Below are 13,645 nucleotides of genomic sequence, written 5' to 3'. Positions count from 1 at the left end.
CGGCCTACTCTTATATCGAATTCCAACTGCCAAGGGATCTTTTACGTGCACGCCAATGTGTACACGGGACCTCGGTTTTTCGTCCCATCCGAACGACTAGGCAGCTGTCCTTGTCAGGCCCGCCTTTCTGCATCACTGACAAGGAACAATAAGAGAACAATTGTTACATAACCGTACCTAATGGGAATGGTGAACCTTTTAACTAAATATACAATAGGGAGGTTGGATGGTCGAATGGTTAGCGCGTGCGTATTGCATCAAAAGGTCTGTCATTGAGTCAAACTGGCGTGGTTTCAATTCGCCGGTTGTATGTGACAAGGAGTAGGGTCGCATGTCCAACCTCGTGGGTTTTCTGCGGGTCCTTCGGTTTCCTACCACTGCTAATAAGACCCCTACGCGCAAGCGAATTATTGAAATAAAATTGAACCATATGTTAGTCCCGAACAAGTTTGTGTCGAGTGGACGTTAACCCCATTTCCCTCTCTCTCGCTAAATATACAATATTATGTAACTTTCAATGGATATAATTTTTAAATAGCATTTAGTAACTGGATAAAATAACAACAATAACACATACTTATGGAAAACAGCTACTAGTGTATTTTAAGGCGACGTTTCAAAGAGTATTCTCTCAACGTTATCAAGCTAATACAGTAATGCAGTGTGTGTGAAATAACTTTATTTAACGTCCGCTTCCACCGAGGTTATATCGCAGACAATAACATATTATATATACAATATATACATAGTCTTCTTCTTTCCTAGAGTTTTACGCCTACTTCCATCATGGGTGATATCGTAAACAAGAGTAATGCAGATATGAGGCAAACATATATAGACAAAATACAACAACATAACTGTAACCATACTTGACAGCGACAAAATCAAAGGCCTGCACCATACTAATTAAAATGTACAATGATCAGATGGAAAATTGTTGGCCAGAGAGGGTGAGTTAACAACAAATATTGCAACTATACCTAACAACAAGTAGATCAAATGTTTAAACACAATTAGTAACATTAATAAGTTATTTAAAGATGGGTTCCCAGAAAAGTATTTATTGGGTGGTTATTTCCAATAAAAGTATGGTAATTTTGGTATATATGGAAAGTAGAGATATCCAATCTTACTAGAAAAATACTGGATTCCCCGAAAAACACTCATGGGGTGTATACAGGACAAAAATGTAAGGGTTCCCCTAATCAACAGCCCGACGATTAGGAATTTCTGCACGCGTGATTCAAAGGTCACACGCGAACACTGAGAGCTTGATGTACAAGTTGAAAAACTTTATGAGGAGTCAGACGTACAACACTTTCTGAGATAAAAATGAAGGAAAAAGACACGGGTAGTGGATAATCCGAGAATTTAATTAGGATTCGATATTTGTAATAAATATTAAGCGATTAAAGACAACATCGTCTTATGTATGCAATGAATTCTCCTCTGACTTCCAAGAGAGGTAAGTCACGTGACGTAGACATGACCTGGTTTGATCGAATTTTTATAGCAGGATATTCCTTCGCAATTACAATGTTTGAGAAGGATTTGAAGCAAAATTATGACAAATTAATTAGTTTGAATATGTTTTTAGTCCGTATATACCATTAAATCACCCATTTTGTACGCGGGAACCCATCTTTAACGATCCATGGGATCACTGAGTAGTTGCGATGTTAGCAGAATACAGGAAGTGATTAATGTGGTGAAGACATAGAGAAACTCCCACGAGTCTTTTTTGATATCAAAAAATATCAACACAAGTCGATAGAGTAAAAATACGAGGCTCTGCCGAGTGTTTTTTTTTTTTTTTTTTCCTTTATCGACGATTGTTGATATTTTTTTTTTCCTTTATCGACGATTGTTGATATTTTTTTGATATCAAAAAAGACGAGTGAGAGATTTTATCTATCACCCAACCCCTTCTTACATGCACAAATAGATAAATATAATTCTTTGCCATAAACTTCACTTTTACTGAACCTGATTACATTACGGCGTAGTGATACATCGTTTTTTGATAGCAATTCAACCATTGCAAAGTCCTTTATATTGACCCAGTAATTCCATGAAAGTCAATTAAATAAAATAGTTTCTTTTTAATGAGAATTCCGAAGATTTTCAAACATAATTACATAATAAATACATAATAAATAATAAATATACACATACGATTATAAATATAAAAGATTCCAGATAAGATTGCAATTAAACACAAATAAGTTAAACATGTTTTAATAATGTATTCAAATTATAAATTTGAATCGGGGATCACGTGGCTAAGTGGGTAAGACGCTAGCTCGCTAGCCTGGAGGTCGGGTGTTCGATCCCTGCATTGGCCGAGAAAGTTCATCCAGATTTTCCGGCGTCGTTTCCCCTTGTCAGTGATGCAGGACGCAGGGCCTGACAAGGACAGCTGTCTAGTCCTTCGGATGAGACGAAAACCCGAGGTCCCGTGTATATATTGGAATGCACGTAAAAGATCCCCTGGCAGTTGGAATTCGATATAAGAGTAGGCGATAGTGCCGCTGCCCGGGCAAAATTTCCCTCATAGCACACTGTATGGCGTATGCCCGTCTTCATTAGCCCAGTATAGGAGCAGAACAGTAGGACGTTAAACCCCATTTCATTTCATTTCATTTTTATAAATTTGAATCACAAAAAATACTGGTCATTATTTAAAGGAGACAATCTAACCTTCCGTAAAGCACCGAATACAAAGTGTAAAATACATTTCTAAACAAGAAGTTATGCGTCTGGTTTAAGTATTGTTTTGTACGGATCAAGACTGAATATGCAAGACAAAAATTCTAGTTCATTTGCATTTATGAGATTGAACATGTCATTTGGGGCTAATAGTGATTCTAATTGTAAAAAGAATATTTTTCATATGTTTTCAAACATTAATGATGAACGACAATACAAGAAAACACCTGACCACATTTTTCACACAGTATCTGGCGATTATAACAGCTTATCCGGACAATAGAAAGGGCTTTTATGAATATAAGGCAACAGTGTTTATATTTGGGATGGGAACTCCAGAATGAAAAAAAAAAAAAAAAACCAGATGGGGAGATAATTCTATTTGGACACATCGGAATAAGTCGAACGTTGGATCGGACTTTTGGCGAATATTCCACTGATCTATTTCGACTTGTTTGATAGCATTTTTAAGGCTGTTATTTAAATTAATTGATCATACGCGTTGGGCAAGAATATCCCTGTATCACGGTTAAGATCTGGGCTATTCCTTCTGATATGTATTGCCTCCATTATTTTCCGTGTCTTTTCTATTGGGAGATTAGCTGTCAGGGTTTCATATGACTGGATTCTGTGTCCAGGGTTGGACTGGAGGTGTTGTGCTACAGCTGAGTTATTGTTGTCTCGTTCGTTCGTTACTAGAGTTTTAAGTCCACTTCCACCAAGGGTGACATCGTAGACAAGTGTTTTCTGAGAAACTTACTAGAGGAAGCCATAGGAGATAGGTTTGATCCAGTCTGATTTGGGTAAGTCATTATGCTTTTGCAGGGAAATGCCCTAGGTAAATTTCATCGAAAGGAGAAAGTCTGGGAAATAGAAAAGGAAGAATGGCGAGCGTACGCAGTCTGGCCCGCTTTGCCATAGATGCTACGACCTTAGTTAGGGTAGGTAAGTTTTGGTCTGACTGTCAACCGGACACTAGGGCGCGCCGCCTGTCCGACCTTGATGTTACGACCATAGATGCCCTGACCTTAGTTAAGGTAGGTAGATTGTAGGTTGGACTGCCAGTCCAGCCCTAGGGCCCACCGCCTGTCGGCCTTGAATCAAGGATGCAGCAATGTTTTCCGGAACAGGCATTGTCTTGCCATAGGCATTACCACCAAAAGAAAACCTGCCCCATAGGGCACCTGGCATCCCTTAACGTAGGGACGTCCGACTAGCAGTAGCCCTCGGGATGATCACTTATGGATCCCGTCCGTTGGGTCTTGCGGTAGATCCCCACGGTAGATCCCCATGTCTTCACAGAGTAGAACATTCTTTTCGTCCCTGTGGGGTCACATCATCATATCTAGGATACTAATGTCACGCGCGAATTCGTAGTTTAACTCATAGATCTCGTGTTTGCTTAATTTGGGATAAAGTAAGTTCGGAACACTGAGAGCCGTGTTAAGTTTATCCGTGAGGGGTTTCCTTTCGGCTGTTAGGCGAGCACATGCAGTCTACTAAGATATGAGGAGGAGACACGTCCGTCCCACAACTGCACCTTATAGGCTTAAAGGTACGAGATCTCAGCGTTTCTTTGATCTTCAGCTTTTCCGGCAGATTTTCCTTCTGGGATGATTTGCAGATAACTTAGCATTGAAGGAATCATCGGATGTGCATCTGTATGTGCCGAGAAGGGAGTTTCCCCATTCAGAGCTGATGCGTAGTCCAACCATACTTTTAAATTCGTTCATGCTGTAAGGGAGTTCGACACTAAGTTCTTCCAGTGACCCCTTTAGTGCGAGCCTATCCGCCTCTTCGTTCGCCCTTAGTCTAGTAGGCCCACATGACGTATTAGAGAACGGTAAATCATCAAGAGTGCAAACCGGTATTGTTGTCTGATTTGATATTCTATTTAATGTCCCTTCTTTGTATTGCTGTGTTGCTGTGTCTGAAGAGCTTAATAAAATAAGTCAAAGTGCTACATCATGGTATTATAATAAAATTACATAATGTGTATATAAAAAAAAATATTGGTACATACAACTCCAAGTTAATAATATTAATATTAAGTGGTTTGCACTAAATGGGTGTGCCATTTATACTTTGCTAAAGCAAACATAAGTGAATTACATTACAGTCTGATTTTTTCATGAAAAGAGGGATTGGTGCGCTCGTTGTATCAGAGGGTCTGTCATTATTGAGTCAAAGTGGCGTGGTTTCGATTCCCCGCTTGTATGTGACAAGGAGTATAAGGATCGCCTGTCCAGCCTGGTGGGTTTTCTCCGGGTCCTACGGCTTCCCCCCATTGCTAAAGACCCCCTACGCGCAAGCGAATTATTGAAATAAAATTGAACCATTATGTTAGAGAGAGAGAGAGAAATGGGGTTTAACGTTCACTCGACACAAACTAGGTCATTTCGGGACTAACATATGAACAATATGTTAGTCCCGAGTGGACGTTAAATGACCAGATCTTTGATATGGGTAAAACATAGGAGTGTCAGAAATCAAAGGCAATGGTAATGTATTGAATACATTGTTTAAAGAGAGAGAAAGAGAGAGAGAAATGGGGTTTAACGTCCACTCGACAGCGACTAGGTCATTTCGGGACTAACATATCATGGTTTAATTTTATTTCAATAATTCCCTTGCGCGTAAGGGTCTTTAGCAGTGGGAGGAAACCTGGGGACCCGGAGAAAACCCACGAGGTTGGACAGGCAACCTTCATTGTTTAAAGAAAACACATAATGAAAATATAAAAGTTATATAGGCTACTAATAAAACCAGTGTTTTTTTATATACAATCACAGAAAATTATTTAAAATCCATTCATAATAAAACAGGCATTATGCAAGAGCTAAATCTGCATATTGTAGATCTTTCTTTAGGCCTGATATATAAATATATTCTAAAATAAAAGTATGAAACCCGTCATATAAATGTATACATAAAATTTGAAAGCACTAAAATGGAGGCACACGGAGTTCTAACCGGGACATAACTTTTCAAAACACTGATTAGAATAAGCTATCATTTCCGTTTCTTTTATGTTTGCGTGATATATTTCACTGATATGATCAGACATTTCTTTGAAAACTGTCCAGATCGCCACTCGGCAAACTTCAGCAGATTCCAGTACCCTACATCTAGCCTCGGCTGTATGACGAAGTCCGCCACTGGAATTACTTTCAAGTTCCCGGATTACCAACGGCGTTGCCCATGACGACGCCTTGGAAGACTGTTTTATCATACAAATATTTCAAAGTCTGAAGCTGTTTTTCTTTCAAGTTTATCCGATTTTCTTCAAACAAGGACAACTTTGCACTAAATATTCTACACACGCTTCGAACGACGCAATTTTAATAATCTCTTTTTAAAAGCGGCATGTTTTCCTAATAAGTAAACCGGTGCCGCATCGCAATTGTATAGGCGTAGGTACAATATCACATACCGTCATACAGCCGAGGCTCGATGTAGAGGTGTGCCGAGTGTCCAAATCGAGTGATCTTACTGACTCATGAACTTATCAGTTGGCATACATGCCTACGTGAATTATGAGAATTTTAAAATCTAAGTGCACGTGAGGGCGATTCTGTGACCCTTTTGCGTATATATGTATATACCGGTTGCTTTACACAGAACTGTCACTGACAGAACGACTAATAAGGCCAGCTCAATTTTCGTCAAGGTCGCTGAGACGTAAATAAGGTTAGGGTACGTGATTGTTGGCGAGATTGGAGGTTAGGGTTAGAGTAAGCATTAGGGTCAGGTCCAGGGTTAGTTTTAGGATTGGGATTAGCGCTAGCCCTGTTTACATCTCGTGACCTTTGACCAAACTTGAAGTTGGCCTTATCAAATAGATCTAACCCTGACAGGACACCGTTTTGAAGTATAATAGTTCAAAACGTGGTGTAAAAATCAGGAAATCAGAATAAAATAAGGAAACGAAATTGTAGTCTAATTAAATTAGAGTCCAATTCCGATACGCCATACAATTCTCAGGCGCTCAAAACATGGAAGAAATAGTACACCACGAACACACAAAAACACTCGGTCTTTAGGTGTAAAAAGTCTTCCTCTCCGACATTTCCCTCCGCCACCTTCCAGGTTGTGGACAATCGAAATTGTAGGGTTCGAGCATCCAGTATCCAAACGAAACAGCAGAAATGTAAGAAGGAAGGTATTTTAAACCAACCGAAGCCCATCCTACATCAATTGGGATGGGGTCGCATCTACAACACAAGTGATCTATTAATTGTAACTATTGGTAATTAGATCACAATACGTGTAATATGGTGCACAACCATTGCAATACACTAAAGGGAGATCACGTGTTTAATTGGTACCGAAATACCCTGATGTTTTAATATTACTGGCAAAAGTTAAAAGTTAGATCATTTGTGTTCTAGACCCCCCCCCCCCCCATACATTTACATAATAGCCCCATACTCTGGACAAGGTTTTATTAACGAAAATGACGCGTTTTTTAATTGTTTGATATTATCAACAGGCACATAACACATTTTGGTATACACATTTCCACAACTTCTGTCTATTTTTTGCATATATTTAAAATTGGCACCAACCCGCCATTTATATGGTACACTTTTGGAATTTTTGCGCACAGTACAGCCAATACTACAGCTCGTTTCATTGGATTTGGTGTGCTTTTTTATAATGTTTGTAACATTTTTTGTTAAATTTAATTCTAAAAATTTGTAAATATCAGTAGCACCACCGAGAGGATTGAATGCTATCGATTCATATCGCATTAACTTAACTCTGTCTGGATACAGGTCATGTAGAGCCTCCATTACTTGAATATCTTTCTCCATTAAAGTGCAAATCTCTTTTGATGCACGATTAATATTTTTCCACTCGAAGTTTTGAAAATTTGTCATCTGGGATGAAATGATACCTCTGGGGTCGCGCATCAAATACACTACATACAAATTAGGATCGTTCTTCATTTGATTGTATAGGATTTCAGATGGATATCGAATTGTCTTAACAAGGATAATTTTTTTTTTCTCACATGATTTTATATATTTCTTCACACAATGTGATATAAGAGTTTGGTTATATTTTTCTATTTTAACTGCACATTCATATAATGGAGAAGTATCGTCACGAACACGTAAAAGTGGACTTTTTAAAACATAAAGGGGCAAGTCAAATAAGCTAGAATCACAGTTTAAAAACGCCTTCATTACTTTCTTCACTTCTTCTGTATATGACGTCATATTTCTTTTAATTCTGTAAATAAACAAGGGTGGATGCATTTATGAACATCACAACTTAAAGCGATTGCCCTTGTATCTCATTTATCCATTCGAGAGAGAGGGAGAGAGAGAGAGAGGGGGGTGGGGGGTAACGTCAACTCGACACAAACTAGGTTTCATTTCAATAATTCGTTTGTGCGTAGGGGTCTTTAGCAGTGGGATGAAACCGGAGGAATTATTTCGTTGCAGTACGTCATTTCCGGACTAACGTGTAAATCTGAATAATTTGCTTGCGCGCAAGGATCTGTAGTGGTGGTAGGTAACCGAAGAACCCAGATAAACAAATAGATAGTCGGACTGCTTGTCGCGTGTAAGTATGAGATTAGACCATTTCCACACATCACCACCCCTTTTTTCTGAGAAATGAAATGGAGTTTTATGCCACACTGTTCTGCTCCTACTGGGCTAATGAAGACGGACATACGCCATACAGTGTGCTATGAGGGAAATTTTGCCCGGACAGCGGCACTAAGGCCTACTCTTATATCGAATTCCAACTTCCAGGGGATCTTTTACGTGCACGCCAATGTATATATACGGGTCCTCGGTTTTTCATCCCATTAGACAGCTGTCCTTGTCAGGCCCTCCGTTTTGCACACCGGAACTTTTTTCTGAGAATATATAAGTATATTATTACCTTTTCTTTATACCATTATCTGTTATTAGTAAATCTTTACCCGTGTATTCTACCAATGTTGGATAAAGTGGTTCAAATATAAAGAAAACATCACTGTTTGCCTGGATAACATCAGCAGTAAACGTACTTCCGCCTCGAGGATATGTGACAAGGATAACTCTCTTTCTATCATCCTTTACATGTGTTGTTACACCAATACCTGACCCTAAGCTCCGTAGAAGCTGCCATAATCTTGAGTCGGAACTATTAGTCAGTCTGGCCCTTGATCCCATTGCTAAAATACAAAAAAAATCACTTACATGTATTGTGTATTGATTGAAATACAGACATTCTTCTCTGGACCTTGTTTCTGCTGAAAATAATCCTCGGTGAAAAAGTAGACAAAATAATATTTTATCGGTGAAAAAGTAGATAAAATAATACTTTCTCGGTGAAAATATAAGACAAAATAATATTCATCGGTGAAAAAAAATTGACAAAATAATATTCAGTCCTTTCATTTAGCGATATTGAGGGGATATTTGTGACTAGAACTTTTTTTTGGGGTGCAGCATGTCCTGGTGGAGACATACACTAAACACGATATCATGTTTGCAAAAAAGCTTAAACGAAAATATTTTAAGATTGCAGCCCTTTGATTAGCCTTGGGCTAATCTGTATCCCTAAAATATGTTAGTTTTATCTTTTGTTGAATAAGGGCACCGCCCAGGCAATCTAAGTATTCCCTCTTTAAAGAGTCATTATTCAAGAGCTAAATCTGCCTATTGCAGGACTTTATAAATTATTAATTAGACATTTATTAACTTGGCAAGACCATAATCAACTCTCGATGCCATCATATCCTCGAGACTTTCAACAACTTTAAATACGATTGTCAGTCAATGATTTAATTTAACGAGAGCATCGCCACCGCTGCAATATACGTCCACATTCCTGCTTTGATTGATAGAGGGGGGGTGGGGTGGATGGCTGAATGGTTAGCGTGCGCGCGCTGTATCATAAAGTCTGTCATTGAGTCGACTGGCGTGGTTTCGAATCCCCGGTTGTACGTGGCAAGGAGTAGGGTCGCCTGTCCAACCTCGTGGGTTTTCTCCGGGTCCTCCGGTTTCCTCCCACTGCTAAAGACCCCTATGCGCAAGCGAATTATGTAAATAAAATTAAACCATATATTAGTCCCGAAATGACCTAGTTTGTGTCGAGTGGACGTTAAATCCCATTTCTCTCTCTCTCTCTTGATTGATAGAGAATGAAATATTAAATGGGTGAAAGGACAGTAATATGACACGAGGCAAAGAAGGCTAGGCGGTGTGTTTGTTTTGCAAAATTTACAGACAAAATATTAACAAAAAAGGATGTGTGGCACTTCCCAAGGGGGTCGGATTATGCGCCAAAATCAATAGTTGTCCTCCTTCGGCAATAAGGAATACCTATGCCAAGTTCCAAGATGTATACGATAAACTGAAAAATTGGGGTGGCTCTGCTCCTGGAGGTCGGGACATGCCATAAGAAATACATATGCCAAGTTCCAAGATAATCCATTCAGAATTGCAGCCTGTATACTATAAACAGAAAACTTGGGCGTGGCTCTGCCCCTAGGATTCAGGAATGCACCGAAAACAATAGGAATCGTCCTTAGTGTATAAAGAATAAGTATGCGAAGTTTCAAGACAATCTATTAGGAATTGTGCCCTGTATGCGACCAACAGACACACATAAATACATATATTTATAAATATTCCACGTAACTAAAAATCACCGTTATTTCTGTACTCTAGTACATCAAACGATTTAGAAAAAATATAAATAATACCTCAATTTATATATTGTATGCATTTGACTTTTTACAGAAGAAATGCGGACACATAGATGGTTGCAGACAATTGGGAAATACGACTGACTGAGCACCTATGCTAGTTACGCCTAACCGAGGACACGCATGGTGTATGTTCGGAACGCCACCAAACGATGTCATACTGTGGACTTGACATTTATTGTGGTCTTTGACCTGTAAATAACTACGTTTTCTCCCCTCCCCCCCCCCACCACCCCTTTTGATCACACATGGGAAAAAAAGACAATATAACCGTTTAATATTTATTTATGGTACAATATCGCGATACAACAGTCATTTATTAATGTGATCAACCAAGCACGCATATTATGTTTTAATATGGACAAATAGAGACGCTGTGTATGGTAAACGCCAACAACCGAGTACACACACATACTCACATCCAAGGAAATTACAAGTGTATATCAATAATATAAATTTAGTGGGTTCAATACTCTACATCCGAGAACAGGTCCCCTAAACCATTCTAACTGAGGTATTACAGTCTGTATGTGAACAATCGAGGACTCGAATAAAATCGAATGCATGGAAAAATTGTTTCATCATCAGCATCATCATTAACATTATCATCAGTTTGCAATGGGCAGAAAACGATTGGAAGGGTAGAAGAAGGTGGTTGGGGGCCGTTGCGGAAGCTGGCGGAGGTAGTGGCGGCGCTAGCGGCCGGTGGTTGGAGGGGAGGGGGCAAAGCTGTGTTAAAGTCTAAGTTTAAATGGGCAAAGCCGCGAGCTTCAACTAGGGGTTGGGAAGGGGGGGGGGGTTCTGTCTTGAAAAACAGACTGCCGGTAAATGCAGTCTGGCAGTATTTCAGGTACTGATCGTCGAGATAAATAGATCTGTCCAGATACCGCCTGTTGCCTGACCACTAATTTATCCGATCAGAGTGAAACGTGTCAAACGAACGAAATCGCCAATCGATAAAGCAGTTCAGCGAGTTACAAAAGAAAAGTGCAGTATAGACCTACTTACATATCTATGAACTTGGTTGTCTACTCGACCTATTCTTATATTTGTTTCATCATTTCGTTATTGACGAAGCGCTAGTGTAAAACAGATTTGTAGTACTAATTTCGGGTATGTTGGATAGATAAAAAAAATCGAAGTGAAAATCTAATCGGTTTTCTATAAAACAGTTCAACGAGTTAAAGTTACAATTTCATATTTTCTAAGAAAGTCAAAACATAATTATTTCTATGTCTTTTGCTCAATAGGTTGTCAACTCATTATCATACGATTATAGGTGTCATTCTCACTCTTAAAACTCATTTACACCGGAAATGATAACACAATTACCTCCCAATTACCTCCCCTGTTTTCTATTCTCCACTATGGAGTAGCTATCCTCAAACGTTTGAATTTGAAGTGGAAAAGGATATTTTTGCCAATTTCTCAACTGGCAATTGTGAATTATAGGATTAATAGGATTATTCTTTAACAAGGTAGGACTGTTTATAAATACCATCTATTTTAAGGCTTTATTTTGATAGATTTTAAAAATATAACGTAAAAATATGAAATTGCAACTTTAAAGAAAAGTGCGATTTGTGGAGCTATTTCTTGATTTGTTGGATAGAGAACAAAAACTGCAGCTAAAATATGAAAAGTGCAGTACATATCTATGATCTTATATTTTTTTATCATTTTGTTATTGCTGAAGCGCGAATGTAAATCAGATTTGTGGAGCTAAAGCTAAAATATGTGCAGTACACATCTATATTTTTTTTATCATTTCACTATTACTGGAGCACGAGTGAAAATCAGATTTGTGGATCTATTTCTTGGTTTGTTGGATAGGCAACAAAAAATGAAGCTACAAATTTTACTATGATACTGTACACATACCAATTGTGAAGTGAAGCATAGATGGCCTTAAATATGAATGAATATAGGCCTAGTTAAAGTTATTCATACCCTGCAATGTATTCATATCCTGTAACGTCGGGCTTTCCAAGTTGGATCCCGCATTTCCTACAACCGGTCCTGTTGGGAGATATGTTGACATAAATACATATTCTCAATTATCAAGTAACATGCTCGATGGCTATGGTAGCCTCGCTTGGCAGGCCTTTCATCACCAGTTTCCGGTAGTGACATCAGCGACTAACGGTAAACGTTAGCTTGGTCCGCCATTTATTGATTTAATTTTAAATGGACGACTGTTTAAATCCAAACTGTATCCAAGCCATCCGTGGGTCTACAGAGTTGAAATTGAGCTTGCCGTGTAAATAATTTTTTAACATCTGAAGCCTAAATAAAGACTTGCAATAGGCAGATTTAGCTCCTGCATAATGTATGTTTATTGAATTACACTAGAAATGATGGACGGGAGAACAAGAGTTGTATGGTGCATCTGAATTTCATGATTGTCTTGTTCACGTTCATTTATTTTAAACATGAATTATGCAAGAGCTAAATCTGCCTATTGCAGGTCTTTCTTTGGATCTTAAACATGCTCTATGCAAGAGATAAATCTGCCATCGTAAGCCTGTGATGTTTAGTGGATTTGAATATATTATGAGGTGGATAATTTAACGTGAAATGGATAATCGAGACTTTGATTATTATAGAACCAACGTTAGTCATGATGACCGAGGCTAGCCAAATATTGAATCGTTCATATCTCGGTTCAGTATGAATCAATTTGGCTGAAATGTTCAGCATTTTCTGTTTTCATTATCTATTTATTAACCATTAAAGCCAGAACTGCCAGCTCGTTATCTAATCTTACCTAATGCCCCTCTAAACTTACCTGAATTGTTGTTGAAATAAATTAAAGATATTAGGGTAAATACACATAACATCAAATACACAGATGGCTTTACTCTATAGCCACTTCTTACAAATCCACATTTTAAACATATCTGAAAAAAAGGAATAGATAATAATAGTAGCATTTGAATTGGGCTTTAGGATTGAAATGTTATCTAAATTATTCATTAGACATTAATTAACTTATCAAGATAATAACCAACTCTCGATGTCATCGCTAGCCTGCGATATTTGCTGGATTAGGATCCGATTTGCTGCTCAACTTTCATTCATGATTTAATCATGAAATTGATAATCGAGACTATGTTTTTTTATCATACCGACTTTAGTAATGATGATCGAGGCTAGGCCGAAAATTCAATCGCTAAATTCTCAGTTCAGTGTGGATGAATTTGACTGAAATTTTCAGCAAAT

General features: G+C 38.3%; 1 protein-coding gene across 2 annotated transcripts in view; it reads right to left on the bottom strand.

Moving 5' to 3' along the window:
• Window positions 1-6,005: 6,005 nt before the first annotated feature.
• LOC126820447 (carbohydrate sulfotransferase 1) overlaps window positions 6,006-13,645 on the bottom strand; it is a 47,391-nt gene continuing 39,751 nt past the window's right edge. For both annotated transcript variants that reach the window (XM_050548443.2, XM_050548446.2), the window contains exons 2-4: window positions 13,212-13,323; window positions 8,611-8,884; window positions 6,006-7,947 (exon numbers count right to left, since the gene is read on the bottom strand). In XM_050548443.2, the coding sequence (XP_050404400.1) occupies window positions 7,122-7,947; window positions 8,611-8,884; window positions 13,212-13,323 (1,212 nt within the window). In that variant the 3' untranslated portion in view covers window positions 6,006-7,121. The remainder of the gene's footprint in view (window positions 7,948-8,610; window positions 8,885-13,211; window positions 13,324-13,645) is intronic.

The sequence above is a fragment of the Patella vulgata genome, chromosome 5 (genome assembly GCF_932274485.2).
Source record: "Patella vulgata chromosome 5, xgPatVulg1.2, whole genome shotgun sequence".
In the NCBI taxonomy this organism is placed as follows: Eukaryota; Metazoa; Mollusca; class Gastropoda; family Patellidae; genus Patella; species Patella vulgata.
Note: the sequence above shows the minus strand (reverse complement) of the source record. Positions and strands in the feature narration are given on the sequence as shown.